The 19,522-nt window shown below is 39.5% G+C and overlaps 1 protein-coding gene across 1 annotated transcript in view; it reads left to right on the top strand.

Annotated features, from left to right (window-relative positions):
• The window catches only part of CD226 (CD226 molecule), a 93,949-nt gene extending 74,637 nt beyond the window's left edge, over nucleotides 1-19,312 (top strand). Inside the window, exons 5-7 of the mRNA XM_061399553.1 lie at nucleotides 8,118-8,220; nucleotides 13,210-13,267; nucleotides 15,596-19,312. Of these exons, the coding sequence (XP_061255537.1) occupies nucleotides 8,118-8,220; nucleotides 13,210-13,267; nucleotides 15,596-15,709 (275 nt within the window). The 3' untranslated portion in view covers nucleotides 15,710-19,312. The remainder of the gene's footprint in view (nucleotides 1-8,117; nucleotides 8,221-13,209; nucleotides 13,268-15,595) is intronic.
• The last annotated feature ends 210 nt before the right edge of the window (nucleotides 19,313-19,522 follow it).

Consider the following 19,522-nt stretch of genomic DNA (forward strand, 5'->3'; position numbering starts at 1 on the left):
ATTTGCTAGAAGAGGTTAAAAAGAGCCAATATACTTCACATGAAAGAATGTGAAGAATCTGAAATTTTGATTTTGGTTTTATAAGTGAGCAGCATGAAACAAATCACCATACTTTGCAGTGGTTTCTACTTAATTATCATAATGTAGAGCTTAACAAAGAAAGCCATTGTGATTCTTAAGGGTTCTGAGTACAGTTCTGCAGAGAAACTCTCTACGTCCTGCACTTTAAATATAACCATTAAAAACTGGCAGAGTATTCTGTTTTAAGCAGGCAGACCTCTAAGTTTTTCCTACTGTTTTTTTTCTGATTATTATCATTTAGTACATTCGGAAAATAGCAAAAAGCCTAAAGAAATAATCACTTTTAATTCTATTCCCTGAAGCTCATCACTTTAAAACTGTGGCATGCTGTTGCCTGGCAGACTTTTTTTCTCATAAGTTCTATCCTCTATTGAGATATCTTAGCATGCGCATTTGTGAATTCTGGCTTTGAAATTTTACTGAACTTTCTACTTAGAGTCAACAGTTTTCCATTTCATTGTAATTCTTTACACTCATCATTCTAACGTCCACGCCCTGATTCTCAAAGAGGTGGCTCCAAACCAGCATCACACAGGACCTGCAAATTCTGGGACCCTCCCAGACCTGTGTGCTCAGTTGCTTCATCATGTCCAACTCTTTGTGACCCCATAGACAGTAGTCCACCAGGCTCTTCTGCCACCAGGTTCTTCTCTCCATGGAATTTTCCAGGCAAGAATTCTGTGCTGGGTTGCCTTTTCCTTCTCCGGGGGATCTTCCTGACCCAGGGATTGAATTCGAGTCACCTGTGTCTCCTGTATTGACAGGAGGATTCTTCTTTTTTTTTTTTTAATTTTATTTTATTTTTATTTTTTCTTTTTTTTTCTTTTTTTTTTTTAAATTTTATTTAATTTCAGATATACACATGCTCCCCATCCTGAACCCTCCTCCCTCCCCCTCCCCATACCATCCCCCTGGGCCTTCCCAGCGCACCAGCCCCAAGCATCCAGCATCGTGCACTGAACCTGGACTGGCATCTCGTTTCATACATGACATTTCACATGTTTCAATGCCATTCTCCCAAATCTTCCCACCCTCTCCCACAGAGTCCATAAGACTGTTCTATACATCAGTGTCTCTTTTGCTGTCTCGTATACAGGGTTATCGTTACCATCTTTCTAAATTCCATATATATGCGTTAGTATACTGTATTTATGTTTTTCCTTCTGGCTTACTTCACTCTGTATAATAGGCTCCAGTTTCATCCACCTCATTAGAACTGATTCAAATGTATTCTTTTTAATGGCTGAGTAATACTCCATCGTGTATATGTACCACAGCTTTCTTTATCCATTCATCTGCTGATGGGCATCTAGGTTGCTTCCATGTCCTGGCTATTATAAACAGTGCTGCGATGAACATTGGGGTACACGTGTCTCTTTCCCTTCTGGTTTCCTCAGTGTGTATGCCCAGCAGTGGGGTTGCTGGATCATAAGGCAGTTCTAGTTCCAGTTTTTTAAGGAATCTCCACACTGTTCTCCATAGTGGCTGTACTAGTTTGCATTCCCACCAACAGTGTAAAAGGGTTCCCTTTTCTCCACACCCTCTCCAGCATTTATTATTTGTAGACTTTTGGATCGCAGCCATTCTGACTGGTGTGAAATGGTACCTCATAGTGGTTTTGATTTGCATTTCTCTGATAAAGAGTGATGTTGAGCATCTTTTCAAGTGTTTGTTAGCCATCTGTATGTCTTCTTTGGAGAAATGTCTATTTAGATCTTTGGCCCATTTTTTGATTGGGTCGTTTATTTTTCTGGAGTTGAGCTGTAGGAGTTGCTTGTATATTTTTGAGATTAGTTGTTTGTCGGTTGCTTCATTTGCTATTATTTTCTCCCATTCTGAAGGCTGTCTTTTCACCTTGCTAATAGTTTCCTTTGATGTGCAGAAGCTTTTAAGTCTAATTAGGTCCCATTTGTTTATTTTTGCTTTTATTTCCAATATTCTGGGAGGTGGGTCATAGAGGATCCTGCTGTGATGTATGTCAGAGACTGTTTTGCCTATGTTCTCCTCTAGGAGTTTTATAGTTTCTGGTCTTATGTTGAGATCTTTAATCCATTTTGAGTTTATTTTTGTATATGGTGTTAGAAAGTGTTCTAGTTTCATTCTTTTACAAGTGGTTGACCAGATTTCCCAGCACCACTTGTTAAAGAGATTGTCTTTAATCCACTGTATACCTGAATTCTACCAAAAATTTAGAGAAGAGCTAACACCTATCCTGCTCAAACTCTTCCAGAAAATTGCAGAGGAAGGTAAACTTCCAAACTCATTCTATGAGGCCACCATCACCCTAATACCAAAACCTGACAAAGATGCCACAAAAAAAGAAAACTATAGGCCAATATCACTGATGAACATAGATGCAAAAATCCTAAACAAAATTCTAGCAATCAGAATCCAACAACACATTAAAAAGATCATACACCATGACCAAGTGGGCTTTATCCCAGGGATGCAAGGATTCTTCAATATCCATAAATCAATCAATGTAATACACCACATTAACAAATTGAAAAACAAAAACCATATGATTATCTCAATAGATGCAGAGAAAGCCTTTGACAAAATTCAACACCCATTTATGATAAAAACTCTCCAGAAAGCAGGAATAGAAGGAACATACCTCAACATAATAAAAGCTATATATGACAAACCCACAGCAAACATTATCCTCAATGGTGAAAAATTGAAAGCATTTCCTCTAAATTCAGGAACAAGACAAGGGTGCCCACTTTCACCATTACTATTCAACATAGTTTTGGAAGTTTTGGCTACAGCAATCAGAGCAGAAAAAGAAATAAAAGGAATCCAAATTGGAAAAGAAGAAGTAAAACTCTCACTATTTGCAGATGACATGATCCTCTACATAGAAAATCCTAAAGACTCCACCAGAAAATTACTAGAACTAATCAATGATTATAGTAAAGTTGCAGGATATAAAATCAACACACAGAAATCCCTTGCATTCCTATACACTAATAATGAGAAAACAGAAAGAGAAATTAAGGAAACAATTCCATTCACCATTGCAACGAAAAGAATAAAATACTTAGGAATATATCTACCTAAAGAAACTAAAGACCTATATATAGAAAACTATAAAACACTGGTGAAAGAAATCAAAGAGGGCACTAATAGATGGAGAAATATACCATGTTCATGGATTGGAAGAATCAATATAGTGAAAATGAGTATACTACCCAAAGCAATTTATACATTCAATGCAATCCCTATCAAGCTACCAACAGTATTCTTCACAGAGCTAGAACAAATAATTTCACAATTTGTATGGAAATACAAAAAACCTCGAATAGCCAAAGCGATCTTGAGAAAGAAAAATGGAACTGGAGGAATCAACCTACCTGACTTCAGGCTCTACTACAAAGCCACAGTTATCAAGACAGTATGGTACTGGCACAAAGACAGAAATATAGATCAATGGAACAAAATAGAAAGCCCAGAGATAAATCCACGCACATATGGACACCTTATCTTTATTTTATTTTTAAACTTTACAATATTGTATTGGTTCTGCCATATATCGAAATGAATCCGCCACAGGTATACATGTGTTCCCCATCCTGAACCCTCCTCCCTCCTCCCTCCCCATACCATCCCTCTGGGTCATCCCAGTGCACCAGCCCCAAGCATCCAGTATCGTGCATTGAATCTGGACTGGCGACTCATTTCATATATGATATTATACATATTTCAATGCCATTCTCCCAAATCATTCCACCCTCTCCCTCTCCCACAGAGTCCAAAAGACTGTTCTATACATCAGTGTCTCTTTTGCTGTCTCGTACACCGGGTTATCATTACCATCTTTCTAAATTCCATGTATATGCGTTAGTATACTGTATTGGTGTTTTTCTTTCTGGCTTACTTCACTCTGTGTAATAGGCTCTAGTTTCATCCACCTCATTAGAACTGATTCAAATGTATTGTTTTTAATGGCTGAGTAATACTCCATTGTGTATATGTACCACAGCTTTCTTATCCATTCGTCTGCTGATGGACATCTAGGTTGCTTCCATGTCCTGGCTATTATAAACAGTGCTGCGATGAACATTGGGGTACACGTGTCTCTTTCAATTCTGGTTTCCTCGGTGTGTATGCCCAGCAGTGGGATTGCTGGGTCATAAGGCAGTTCTATTTCCAGTTTTTTAAGGAATCTCTACACCCACAAAGACATGGAGGAATCTTAATGCATATTGCTAAATGAAAGAAACCAATCTGAAATGGCTACATACCATGTGATAACCTGGAAAAGGCAAAACTACGCGCACCACCTGGGAATCCCTCCCTAGCCTACTGAGTCAGAAACTCCGAGGGGACCACTCAGCCATCTGCAGTTTAACAAGCCCGCTAGTGATGCTAGTTACGTTTGAGACCCTCCGCTATGTAGTCTTGCTTTAGTCTGCTCTCGGAAAATAAAGATTTTTTTTTTTTTGCTGTTATAAATGTTTCACAAAACTCTTTGTTCATATTTCTGAACATTTTTGTAGAGAAAAAATTAATCAAATGTGCAAGCAGTTCATGAAAGGATGGATGTACAGAGAATGCTTTCTTCCTGGAGGCTGGTCATGGTAGATTTCGCTCCCTAGATTGAACTTGAGGTCATCCATCTTGCCACTGGCTTCCTTTCATGCAAATTTAAGTGCTTTGGTTAATAAGTTATCCACATCCTTCTCATTGTCTTGCTTAGTTTTCTCTTAATAGCAAGGGTATGTTAAAGATGCCAACTGATTTTTTTTGTTTCTGCATGTTGTTTGTGATGACTTTGACCTCCAGATACTTTTCATTTTGACCCAATTGATCCTATGTATTTGCTTATTTGTATAAACTGGAAAGTCATTTCTCATTTCAGAGATTAAATAATACTCACATTTTTCTCATGTTTACATTTAAACATTTAGATCTCTGTAGTCCACCCAGATTGGTTTTCTTTCTTTCTTTCTTTTTTTAGTGTAATTAAGATCTAAAAAATATTTCAAAAAGTAGGTAAATTATTTTCCCAGAGTACTGTCAATGAATTTTTTGATCATAACTTTCATTTTTTTCTTTCACAATTGTTCATTTGACTTAACCTTAGCACCTACTATATTCAAATTATGTCAGCATAGCAATTGTGGTCCTTTTATAAGCCTGTGTTATAATGCAGAATAACTTCAGATATTTTGTTTACTTTTAAAAATGTGCCAAGAACTGAAAAATGCTAATTTCTTATTTGATTGGGAGAAAATTCCCTTGTTCCTTTTGCAGTGATGATTCAATGTATTTTTTGCTCTGAATAATTTCAGTTTCCTTCTCCCCATCATATCTGAACAAAACCCCATCTTAGATGCTACGTACGAGGTCTTTAAAGTGTTCATATATTTTGCTACCTTTATTCACCTTATAGGTTAAACAAATTTAAAAAGTAAAAATAGTGTTTATTATATGATTCAGTCTCTCTTTGCAATAAACCTTACCAAAGAATGAGTGGAGTAAACTTTGAGCTCTTATCATTGATTATGACAAAGCCTTTGACTATGTGGATCACAAAAAACTGTGGAAAATTCTGAAAGAGATGGGAATACCAGACCACCTGACCTGCCTTCTGAGAAACCTATATACAGGTCAGGAGGCAACAGTTAGAACTGGACATGGAAAAACAGACTGGTTCCAAATAGAAAAAGGAGTACGTCAAGGCTGTTTATTGTTACCCTGCTTATTTAACTTATATGCAGAGTACATCATGAGAAACACTGGGCTGGATGAAGCACAAGCTGGAATCAAGATTGCCAGGAGAAATATCAATAACCTCAGATATGCAGATGATACCACCCTTATGGCAGAAAGTGAAGAGGAACTAAAAGCCTCTTGATGAAAGTGAAAGAGGAGAGTGAAAAAGTTGGCTTAAAGCTCAACATTCAGAAAACGAAGATCATGGCATCCGGTCCCATCACTTCATGGGAAATAGATGGGGAAACAGTGGAAACAGTGAGAGACTTTATTTTTTTGGGCTCCAAAATCACTGCAGATGGTGATTGCAGCCATAAAATTAAAAGACGCTTACTCTTTGGAAGGAAAGTTATGACCAACCTAGATAGCATATTCAAAAGCAGAGACATTACTTTGCCAACAAAGGTCCATCTAGTCAAGGCTATCATTTTTCCAGTGGTCATGTATGGATGTGAGAGGAGGACTGTGAAGACAGCTGAGTGCCGAAGAATTGATGCTTTTGAACTGTGGTGTTGGAGAAGACTCTTGAGAATCCCTTGGACTGCAAGGAGATCCAACCAGTCCATTGTAAAGGAGATCAGTCCTGGGTGTTCTTTGGAAGGAATGATGCTAAAGCTGAAACTCCAGTACTTTGGCCACCTCATGCGAAGAGTTGAGTCATTGGAAAAGGCTCTGATGCTGGGAGGGATTGGGGGCGGGAGGAGAAAGGGACGACAGAGGATGAGATGGCTGGATGGCATCCCTGACTCGATGGACGTGAGTCTGAGTGAACTCCTGGAGTTGGTGATGGACAGGGAGGCCTGGAGTGCTGCAATTCATGGGGTCGCAAAGAGTCGGACATAACTGAGTGACTGAACTGAACTGACATGAAAAAAAATCTCAGCTAAATAGTGAGTCAGGAAGGAAGAAATCATCTGACTGAGAGATTGGGAAGACTGCTGTGAAAAGCATGGTTTTCAGGTTGCCATGGGATTCCAGACAGCCTGGGAATCAGGAAATTAAATCTCAGTTTCAAGAGGATGGGCAGTTGTGTTGGTCTCTGCCATAGCTGCCCCTTTTCTGCAGGAGGGGGGCCTGGAAAATTTGCCATCTAAAGAGAGATGGGCATAAAGACAGCACCTTGGTTTCCATTCAATCCCACTTCCATCGACAACACATTCTGATATCTTCTTGCAAGGAGCTCTGTGGGTGGTGGTGGGTGAGGTGTGCTGTGGGCAGGAGGACATCTGAAAGATAAGATGGTCTCTGAACTCACAGGATCTCAGTCCAGAGGGGAGCAAATATTGCTCTTTTGAATATTGCCTCATTAGACTCTTATCCCAACTCCATGATGTAATTAGGAGTGTTGGCATCACTTGACAGTTGGAGGAAGGCTGGCAGAGAAGGTTAGGAATTTGCTGGAGGTCAAATAGCTAAATAGTGAAAGAATCAGTGTGAAAATTTCAGATTTTCCTTTTACCCCGATCGCTGGTCTGTCCAGTTAATACCTGAGTTGGAAAAGTAACATACTTTTCTTGATTATTTTTATCCTAAACTACCATTAAGTAGCCAGTATTTCTTAAGCAAAATTCCACTTACAGATATCAAAGTTACATACTGTTGTGATGTACTTATTATTATCAGAACTAAGGAGTAATCTTCATTTTTTAAAAAAGATTTTTTTTTTAAAGTGGACCATTTAGAAAGTCTTTATTGAATCTGTTACAGTATTGCTTCTGTTTTATATTTTGGGTTTTTGGCTGTAAAGCATGTGGAATCTTAGTTCACTGACTAGGCATTGAATCTGCATCCCTTGTAGTGGAAGGCAAAGTCTTAACCGTTAGATCACCAGGGAAGTCCCAGCAGTAATCTTCATTTATATACTAGTTTGATAGTTTTTTTTTTCCTACTAAAGATTTTGTGTTTCTGATTGGGAGTTCATTAGAATGAAGTGCTACCTACCGTGAATAAATGCTTTCTATTCTTATTCTTCTTAAGGTGTCAAACCCACTATTAGGTCAAGGAAGTAAGGAAAATCTGTGAGGAGTCAGAGATATTTAGGAGACTCTGAAAGAAGAAATCTTTTCCCCCTACTCATCCTATGTTTTTTATTTTTTTATTTTTATTTATTTATTTATTTTTTAATTATTTTTTTTTTTAATTTCAGGTATACACGTGCTCCCCATCCTGAACCCTCTTGGATTCTTTGTTTTATATACATTGTTATTCTGTGATGATTAATGTACACTTTAAAAATTTTCCCAACTTCCTCTCTATTCTAGCTTTAGCTGAGTTCCTAATTCCTCCTATAATTTATTTATTTTTTTTCCTCCTAGGTGAAACCAAGAACTCATACATCCCCTTTGTGGCTGGTGGGGCAGTTCTTCTGTTCCTATTGGTTATCCTAATTACCACCATCACTGTCATTACTTACAAGAGGTGAGTACTGCAGCTCCTCCTGAGTAATTCTGATGCTCGAGTTTCTCTATTAATGACCCAGCAGCTGGCTGAGCTGTCTTAGGACTCATGTACTGAGGCCACGTCCTTTGAATGCTGTTCTTAAAGGTAGAGGAGGAGCAGGGGCTGTGGGGGTGTTAGAGGAGAAGGCTAGAGCAGTTCATCTCAGAATTAGGAGGAGTGGGCAGTCCGCCCCCTCATCCACAGGTTCAACTGCCTGTCTGCAGCTATATCTGTCTTCTTCCTCCTGCAAACACAAAAGGCTGGCAGATGGGGGGGCGAGGTGTGTGTGTGTGACAGAGGGGTCAGGGAGGGATGGATTCTGAGGCCAAAACCAGGGCTGAACACTCATTACATGTATGCTCAGTCATGTCCAACTCTTTGCTACCCCAGGGACTGTAGCCCGCTAGGTTCCTCTGTCTATGGGGTTCTCCAGGCAAGAACACTGGAGAGGGTTGCCATTTCCTCCTCCAGGGGATCTTCCTGACCCAGGGATCTATCCTGCATCTCTTGTGTCTCCAGCATTGGTAGGCAGGTTCTTTATCACTGCACCATCTGGGAACCCCCAACACCTTCATTTATTTATTTATTCTGACCACAGTGAATGAGATGTAATGGCATGCGCATTCTAATAAGCAAACAGTGTGATTTTAAATGGTTATATAATGTCTGAAACAAGTAATGTAGGTGCCTTTATTACAGATTATTGAGAAGAAAGGAGTTGGGAGGGGCTACCCTAGAGAGAGCAGGGGGCCACCTTGCCTCTTCTAAAGTCTCCTACCTTTTATTGTCTGTGACACTCTTGGGAATTTTCTAGGATGTTCTTGGTTGACCCTTCCCTCCTAGCTGCCCCACATTCATTGACTCACCAGTCTAGGTATTTGTGGCAATCTTATTTGTAGTCACATTGGGTTGGAATCATTCCTTATAACTCGTGATTCTAACTAATGTGTTAATTTATTTCCTGAGTTATTTTTAACTGGATAATCGCTTTACCATGTTGTGCTGGTTTCTGCCATGAGACAACCTGAATCAGTTACTTGTGTATGTATTCAGTTCAGTTCAGTTGCTCAGTTGTGTCTGACTCTTTGCAACTCCATGGACTGCAGAATGCCCTCCCTGTCCATCACCAACTCCCGGAGCTTGCTCAAACTCATGTCCATTGAGTCGGTGATGCCATCCAACCATCTCATCCTCTGTCGTTCCCTTCTCCTCCTGCCTTCAATCTTTCCCAGCATCAGGGTCCTTTCCAATGAATCAGTTCTTCACATCAGGTGGCCAAAGTATTGGAGTTTCAGCTTTAGCATCAGTCCTTCCAATGAATATTCAGGACTGATTTCCTTTAGGATGGACTGTTGGGATCCCCTTGTGGTCCAAGGGACTCTTAAGGGTCTTCTCCAACACCATAGTTCAAAAGCATCAATTCTTCGGCACTCAGCTTTCTTCACAGTCCAACTCTCACATCCATACATGACCACTGGAAAAACCATAGCTTTGATTAGACAGACCTTTGTTGGCAAAGTAATGTCTCTGCTTTTTAATAAGCTGTCTAGGTTGGTCATAACTTTTCTTCCAAGGAACAAGCATCTTTTAAGTTCATGGCTGCAGTTGCCATCTGCAGTGATTTTGGAGCCCCCCAAAATAAAGCCTGTCACTGTTTCCATTGTTTCCCATCTATTTCCCATGAAGTGATGGGATATGAATACATTGACAACATCCATTAGATCATCATTGAAAAAGCAAGAGAGTTCCAGAAAAACATCTACTTTATTGACTATGCAGGTCAGGAAGCAATAGTTAGAAATGGACATGGAACAACAGACTGGTTCCAAATCAGGAAGGAAGTATGTCAAGACTATATTGTCACCCTGCTTATTTAACTTATACACAGAGTACATCATGAGATACGCTGTTGTCAATGTATTCATATCCCCTCTCTTTCAGCTTCCCTCCCACTCCCAATCCCACCCCTTGCATTTAAGTCTCAGGGAAAGAAGGAACCAAACTTTTGGTGTCTGCTTTTTGAAAGTCTGACACATTGTAACCATTTATTATATGTTTGTTGAGTGAATATCTACATCCATCTCCACTCCTCTCCCCCAGTAATATTAATGTACACACACACACACACACACTCATGTGTGCTTATTGGTAGGGTTTCCCGTAGGTTTCTCCATCTTGTTGCCACGCCCCCAGCCTGCAGCTCTCCAAAGGTGGCCCTCACTGCTCACCTGCCATCTGAGATCCCTCCAACTTGCTTGCCTGCTCCCAGGTATCTCTCTCCTTCTAACTCATCTGATGTTTCCTGGTTCCTCTCTAAAAGTTAGACTGACCACCTTGTCTCCCTGTTTAAAGACTGTTTATGTTTCCACTGCCACCAGAATAATGCTAAACTCATTAACCTTGTGTCACAGGTACCCTCTGTTCAGCCTGATTAATCTAATCTCAATCTAATATTCAGGAACTTCCCTGGTGGCTCAGATGGTAAAGTGTCTGCCTGCAATGCCAGAGCCCAGGGTTCTATCCCTGGGTTGGGAAGATCCCCTGAAAGAGGAAATGGCAACCCACTCTAGTATTCTTGCCTGGAAAATCCCATGGATGGAGGAGCCTGGTAGCCTACACTCCATGGGGCCACAAAGAGTTGGACATGCCTGAGCGACTTCACTTTCTTTCAATCTAATATTCATTCATATTTTCTACTTTACTTACTCTCCTGATATTGACCAGTTGTATTGAAATACAACTTTTATTCTGTGAACACACCCGACTCTTCCCCTCTGTGATGCCACCAAAATGCTGGTTCCCCCAGATTTAGCCTCAGTCCTGTGGATGTTCTTGGTGTGGGGAGCATGTCCCCTCTGGGGGGCTGCCCTGCATTCCACCTCCTGCAAGCAGACGTGAGGTCACCATCCAGAGTCCCATTGCGCCTCTCACCCTCCACGCCTCTCAGCCTGCTTTGTAGTTTAATCATTTCCTCCTCGCTTGTCTTCCCTGCTATTCATAATGGCAGGGGTTGTGTTTTATTCATTTCTTTGTGCTTGATGGCATTTAGTGCTAATCTTTCCAAACAATGGATGGTCCACAAGCATTTGCCTAATTAAGTTGAAACATGAAACTGTCGATGTCCCTTTCTCTGCATGGCGGGCTGCCCTCCAGTCGATCCCTGGTCAGAAATAAGCAAATCGAGGTGCGGAAGCCAGGTTGTTAGTGGCAGTGAGGGTTTCTCCCCTGCTTCACCTTGGTTCATAAAAATGTGCTGAGGGCCAACGTGACAGCTAGAGCGCATGGGAACACAGGAAACACAGCGGAGAGAGACTGAGCGACAGGCAGGTCTCGGGAGGGTCACAGGTGTCAGACAGGATGGATTTTGAGTCATGAGAATGCATCACTTTTACGTGAATAGCTAAATGGAACTGTAGAATATATTGTTCTACTTGGTTAAATGTGATAAAAAGAAGATTAGTGGACCTGAATGCACGATCATGGCCAAAACCACAAAGCAAAAATTGGGTCCTCTTTTCTACCCTGTCGCTAGTATCGGTTTGTGGTCATTGCTTAGAATAGAAACGTCTTGAAAAATGACCCAAGGACCTGACAATGACCTTCTGAACTCTGTTTTAGCAAACGTTTAAACTAATCCTGCAGCTTCAGCTTCAGATGCATTGACCTGGAGAGGAGCCATAATACATCACAGGGTGCCTGGAGGAAACGAAATCCTTCCTTCATGCCTGGCACACACCCAGAAGCCCCTGGGCACCAGGCCCCCTTTCCTTTTCCAGGGGATCTTCCTGACACAGGGATTGAACCCACGTCTCCTGTATTGGCAGGCAGATTCTTTGCTGCTGAGCCGCCAGGAAAGCCCATACAGTGCTCCATGTCAGTTATATCTCAATAAAACTGAAAGAAAAGAAATCATGTTCTCTTTTCTTTCATCACATTGTATACACTAAGGCTTATGTTAAAATATATTTCTTTACACATGTACACATGTATACACACACACACACACACACATATATATATATATATATATATATATATTTGGACCTACTTGGAAAGTTAACTCTATATTATGATATAACAAGCCTTGTGAATGATAATTTAACAATGAATCAAAGGTCATAGATCTGCATATATTTCCTCACTTGTGAAAAGAGTTTGATCCCTGAGTCAGGAAGATCCCCTGGAGAAGGACGTGGCAACCCACTGCAGTATTCTTGCCTGGAGAATCCCATGGACAGAGGAGCCTGGCGGGCTACGGTCCATAAGGTTGCAAAAAGTGGGACGCACCTGAAGGGACTCAGGAAGCAAAGCAATACAGATGGTTTAGTGAAGTGCCTGAAAGAGTCTGTAAAGCTTAGTTCTTTTGTCATTGTCATCCAAGAAGTTACACGTGGGCATTTAAAAGGAACTTTTAATTGTGGGAAATGTCTGAAATTATTTGGAGAAGGTTGTCAGTCATATATGTAACAACCCACTCTGCAGCATTCTTTAGTAAACTCCCTGAGATTAATTACTAAGCTACACTACTGGATATCCATTTAGCTGCCTTTGCCATTTGTGAGCACATTGGAGAATGTAGGGAAAATGGAAAAATTTAGGTCAATGGAATTTTGAGTGACTGCATATAAAGCAGCCATGAACAACTTCAGCTTAATCAGTAAGGGTTGGGGTGCAGGTGAGGTATAGAGTGTTTGAAATCATGAGAGTGCTGGGACATCCCTGGTGGTCCAGTGGTTAAGACTTCTCCTTCCAATGCAGGGGGCACAGGTTCAGTCCCTGGTTGGGGAGCTGAGACCCACATGCCTTGTGGCAAAAAACCAAAACTTAAAACAGAAGCAGTATTGTAACACATTCAATAAGGACTTTAAAAATGGTCTACATCAAAAAAAATCTTTGGGAAAAAAAAGAAGAAATACTGCTAGTGCTGACATGTCATTCTTAATTTCTCTTTTGTACATGTGTTCCCAGAAAGAAAAGGCAACAGAAAAGAGGCCTATTTAAAGACGTCTGGATCACACAGAATAGGGTAAGTGTTCTCAGAATAGTTACTCCCCTCTCCCCCCCAACTCTTTTGTGCATCCTGAGTGTCTTGTCAAGTCAGTTCATTTTGCAGCTTGCAAGCTTCTTTTTTATTCTCAATAACCTAACCACACAGTCGCCTGTTGTTCAAGTCTCAGCTATTTGATGAAGCAGTTCTTTTCTGATTTAGTCTCCTATGATTAATACCTTTGGACACTGTTTTACATCCATATAAATAAAGGAGCAATTACACTTAATAGTCAACATTGCACGTTTAGCTACCGCCATTGGAGGCCTGCAACGACAAAATTACCACAAAGTGGGTGACTAGAAACAAGAGAATCCTGTTCTCTCACAGTTCTGGAGGGCTTAAATCTAGAATCAAGGTCTCCGCAGGGTCAAGTCCTTTTTGGCACGAGGCTCTGCTCCATGCTTCTCTCTCCATTTCCGCGGCTATCAGCAATCTGCAGCTTGTCGACACATTGCCCAAACCTCTTCCTCTGTCTTCACATGGCATTATTCCGCATGCACACGTGAATGTCTGTGTCTCTTCTCCGTTTCTTTAAGGGCACCAGTGATATTGAGCTAAGGGCCCATGGTTCTTCAGTATGACCTCATCTTAACCAGTGACAACTGAAGCAACCCTATTTCCACATAAGGTCACATTAATGAAGGTCTAGGAAGTACATACATTTGGGGGAGATGCTCTCTGACCCGGTGCAGGGCATGACGATATTCTGTGTCTTGAGGTTTTTGTGAGGGTTAAATTAATTTAAACTAACGCATAGCAAGCACATAAAAGGATGCAATACAGGATATTCATTACTGAAATGATATTTGGATTAATTGATTAATTAATTGATGTCCAGATTATGAAGCTAGAGACCCTTCTGCTGGGCAGGACGCGGGTTAACCGTGACATTGTCTTTCTACCTGCTCCTGCCCCTTCATGTTTAATTGAAAGAGGAGGTTTCTGGGTTTGCAGATAAGATGTATGCTTATTTCCGTGCTCACTCATTGTCTCCACTGTAGGTCAAATATTCCCTCTAATGCACATTTTTCTGCTTACAAAATCTTACAATAAAACATTTCCCCGAGTGTTATCTAAAATTACATCCATTTCTCTTCAATTAAATTATTTGCACTTGAATGCTACATGGCCAAAACATCCAGTTCTAAAAAGCTTCTGACAATCCAGTGTGTGTGCTTCAGACTTCTTAATAATCTCTCAGTTTAGCTTTCTTCTTCTATTAAGGAGTTACTCTTTGCAAAACAAATTTTTGTCTTCCTCAATAACTCATGGTTTGCTTCTGGGCACCAAGTGCAAAGGCTGGAGAAGTCTGGCTTTGTTCTGTCACATACAATTTTTGGGTCTCTTCTCTGTCCTTAGCTGTTGTCCACTCAAGCCAATGCAAAGGTACAGTTATTGCTCTGAATTCCAGGGGAGGAAAGGCACTTTGCAACTTCCTGCCCTAGATATTCAACGCTTCCAGGCTTTTGCAGGCTTTTTAATATTTTGAGTGGCAATTAGAAAGTTAGTCAGCTGGTCTGTCAAAGTTAGACTTCCTTGATTCTTTGGGGGCTCTTTTAAAAAAGACAAATTGAGTAGATAGCAATACCACTTGAACTTTACTTTTACTTTCTTTGTGCAAACACCAATACCACTCTAAATTTTCAAGCTCCTCACTACTCACCAAAAGGCCTCTCTCTCCTCCTCCTCTTCCCTTCATTTCCGTCCCCTGCTCTCTCTCCCTGCTCTCACTTATGCCTCTGCATCTTCTGTCACACACATGCATACATGTGGTCAAAGAGACTTGATTAGCTAGAGAAGATTAATGATTGTAAAACATCGTCTGGAAAGTGAATGTCCTCTTGTTTTTGTAATTTTTAAGTTGTGTTCAGTTGCTTATTCCTAAGCCAGGACATGGTGTACTTTAAAAACATGTATTTAGTAATTCATCCGTTCAACAGAAATGAATGGTTATCCACTACGGGAAAATACTGTACTAGACCTTCCATATAAAAATGCGAATTATTGTTCTCTTTGAAATAGCGTAACATCAGGAGAGAGAATTTTACATCTAAAGAGGTAATTTATATCCTTCTATATCAAGTGATAATCAAGACTAGTCTCTGTTGTATCTCAGAGTCATGAGATCAAGAATGTGATTTTCTCGTGGAAAGTCCATGCAATGAAGAGAATGTTTTATGAAATTAATTGTAATAGAAATTTGACCTATATTATGGTTGAATTGAGGAGAAATTTGTTTTGAGTGTCTTGATTAAGTGCTGAAATGCAGTGAATTATTAACATCCTCTGTGTTTATCTTTCTAGGCAACCAACAACTACAGAAATCCCTTCCCTCCCAATCCACCGGCAGGTGGTGCAGGAGAGGACATTTATGTCAACCACCCGGTCTTCTGTCTTGGACCAAGGGCTAGAGTCTAAGCCCATCATAGGAGAATGTAAATGATAACTATTATGTAAATGGATTGTCATACAATTTCTTCCCACTATTTAATGTCTACCTTGGATATTGGTTGACCAAATGTATTTCATTCGACAAGAAAAATACTGCCTAACCATAGAGAGCATTCTTAACAGATATGTTTTAGAAAACCTGACTGTAATTAGCTTTTACATGAAAGGAAACATTGAATCGTGTAATGGGACAATCCAGGGAAGATCAAGCTTCAGGGAAGGGTTATTTTCCAGGGCTTAAAGATTATGTCCAGAATTAAGAATGGACAAAAGACAGTTTCTGGATCCCCTTTCACAGCATCGGATCTACTTTCCTTGATGTTAGCCTCACTCTCCTTCAGGCTTTCCGCTTGTGTTTCCAAGATGACTGCCGACAACTCTCAGCAAGTCATAATCCTTGTTTCTGCCTGGTAGAGAGCAAGCACATTCGATGACTTGTCCATCGTTAAGCAGTCATCATGGCCAGAAAGGAAATCAACCCTGAATATCAATTGGAAGGACTGATGCTGAAGCTGAAGCTCCACTACTTTGGGCACCTGATGGGAAGAGCTGACTCACTGGAAAAGACCCTGATGCTGGGAAAGATGAAAGACAAAAGGCAAGGAGGGCAACAGAGGTTAAGATGGTTAGATTGCATCACTGACCCAGTAGACATGAATTTGAGCAAACTCTGGGAGAAAGTTGAGGACAGAGGAGCCTAGTGTGCTGTAGTCCATGGGGTCACAAGGAGTCGGACATGCCTTAGTGACAGAGCAACAATAACAACAACACGGCCAGAAAGGGTGGATGGGCTAAGTCAGTTAAGGGCTTGCTAGAGCTGTGTAGGAGTGGGGCCCAAGTCCATTACTGGGAAGGAGAGGGGAAGAGGCTGAGGAGGGTGTAAGGAAGGAGGAAAAGGGATCAAAGAGTAGGAAGGTACAGAAAAACTTTTTTTTGCCTCAAAGCTTTGACAGGTACCCAGTTTGGCCTCATGATATGACTCTCAGAGCAATTAGACCATGCCTGTTGTTGTCCAAATTCTAGATGGAAGCAACAATGAAAAGTATTTGTGAAACTCAGTAACGGTCATGGTCACCTTGAAACCACAGTGGTTTGGTAATGACAAAACAGTGATCATTCCTGTCTCATGCCCTTATTACTCATCTTTAAAAGATCCTTATTTCTAAAAGACTCATCTCAAAGATTCATTTAGGTTTCAAAGTTGGAGACTTGGCATGATAATCTGAAATGAACCCAAAGCAAATCCTCACGTTGTCTAGATTCTTAAGCTGTAATTTACAGTTTTAGCAAGACAGTGGATATGTTGTGGTTTTATCTTTACATACCATGCACACCAAATAGTGCAATTATTCTGTGAATTATGGAAACTGTGAGTGCCCCTAACTGTTTCAGAAGGGAAAGAATGAAAATGATCACTCCCAGTTGTACTATGTACATGCAATGAGAGTTAGCTGTCATTTTTATTTGTTTGCTTATAGATACTTATATCTGGATTCAAGAAGTGTTTCCACAGATATATTTGTAACAACGTGGGCAGGCAGTTTTACAAGAAAACCGTCTACTGTTTTGTTAACTAGATCATATCTATGAAAGTGTCCATGGCTGACTCTATCCATGGTGAAGCAAACTTGGCATCCTTTAAAAGATAAATGACTTCTTCCTAAAAGTTAATGAAAATATTACTTTCTGGGAGATTCTGATAACCAATCCTCAATGACTAAATGACATAGGGAGAAGTAAAAAATTTCTACCATGGCAACATGATTTCAGGGAGGATTTTTATGTAATCCACTTAATGTGCGGTTTATGGAAACCACAATATTTGAAGTTTGTCTCTTTTGCCATGGATGTTTTAAACTTTTTAAAAAAAGTCTCTCAAAACACTTATGAGAATTATTTACTCTGTCCCTTCTTTTCTAAATTCTTCATCTCCAGGGTTCAGAATTTTTAGGGATTTGGAACCTTTCTTAAGTCCTGCTGAAATTTCTCCAACCTCCTCTGTAGATCCTGCTGCACTGTCATCTGTTAGCCTTTGAAACTCTGTTCATTCATTTTCTTTGGACATCTTTACTTAACAAAGCACTTTGATTGTAGTCTCTTTAATATTATACCTAACTTGCTAGAATTGTCAACTGTACCTAATATATTAGGGTTGACAATTCTAGCTTTATATATACATATATATATAAAAAACTATGCCTACTGTATATGTATACAATATATGGTATCCATAGTAGGTATATGGTATATATAGTTTGTGTGTATATACATGTACACACACTAGCACACACACATATGTATTTCCCTAACCTATTGTACCTACTATTCCAGTTGTTACTAAGGAAACAGATCCATAGCATGAAAGGTCAGAATTGAATTAAATTATGTGTTAAATCTTTTCTGCAAGGTGCTATTTAGGAAACAAATGCTTCCTAAGGTTCTTTTTTACATACATAATTTTTATTGGTACTATATTAAATAAAATCTATGTTTTCTTTGAATGACATTCTTTTAGTATCTGCATTAAAGTAACCAATTACAGGGAGTTGCTGTGTGGTGACAAGGTAGGTAAGTTTGTTAAATGCCATCATAGAGTACACAGTTTTGTCAGGGGAAGAAGACATCTTATTAGCCTACAATGATTAGGTATTGATTATATTATCATCAGAGAGACCTTGAAACATTATTTAAAAGCCTTTATGCACACTGGGAAAATAGAATAGGAATTTCATTAACTTGAAATTATGCTTATAAATGGGAGGCAGGTGGATGAGGTTATAATTTTCAGCTAGTAAATATTTATACTTACAGAAGTTTTAAGTAATTAAGTTTATTACTAAAACATACATATACACTTAAAATGTATTATCCATTTATACAGAATGAAATAAAAATGACTTAACTTTTATTGTAAACAACCAAATTATGTTTGTTTTTCTAAAACTGTATTAAATAAAAGGTCCAGCTGCATTGCAGTAATTTTCTACTTTGGTAGAGTCCACAGTGAAATTAGAAATCACTGTAATCAAAGCGCTTCTCCTTGATTTTTAATAATACGCTGTGTTTTGTACCACTTGTATGAATTTCAGCAAGACTGAAGATATTGTAGAATACAGATGCTTATAAAGTATGGGTGGAGGTGCTAAATTGTGAGTACAAAGTTAATCTTTTTTCCACAATCATGATAAGCAAATATCTTTGAAAAAATATAAAATAGTATAAACACGTCTTACCACTGTTTTATTATCATCATTAGTTAAGCCATCGTTAGACTGTCTAGAAAGTATTGACCTTCACATGTAGGCTTTTTGCATAAATTTGTATACTTTTCCACTGATCTGTCATTGGATTGTTCTAAATCAAGTCTCTAAGCTCTTATACATTTTTCTTTTGCTGGTCATCCAATAGGTGGAACTGTAGCTTCTAGAATTAACTGCAATGCTTTCTCAAATTATTTTTTACAAATCGTCAAGGTTGGTTTATGTATTTTACTGTCCCAGATTTAAAGCACTAACTATGTTGTAAGAAAAGATCTGATGTGTGGGGATGGGTAATAAATGTCTGAAAGAATCCCCAGTTATTGCCTGTTTTCCCTGCTGGAATGATGTTGTATAGTCACCCTCTTTAGAACATTTTTTTTTTTCCAGTTTTACATGTAATTTTAGACTTGGGTTTTGTAGGGCATGTGAATGTTTACCTTAACATACTATATTCTGTTGTTTGGATGAATAAAATGTAGGGCTCCACTATCATTAGTTTCACTTATCAAAGAATATTAGG

Source organism: Bos javanicus, chromosome 24 (assembly GCF_032452875.1).
Source record: "Bos javanicus breed banteng chromosome 24, ARS-OSU_banteng_1.0, whole genome shotgun sequence".
Taxonomy (NCBI): Eukaryota; Metazoa; Chordata; class Mammalia; order Artiodactyla; family Bovidae; genus Bos; species Bos javanicus.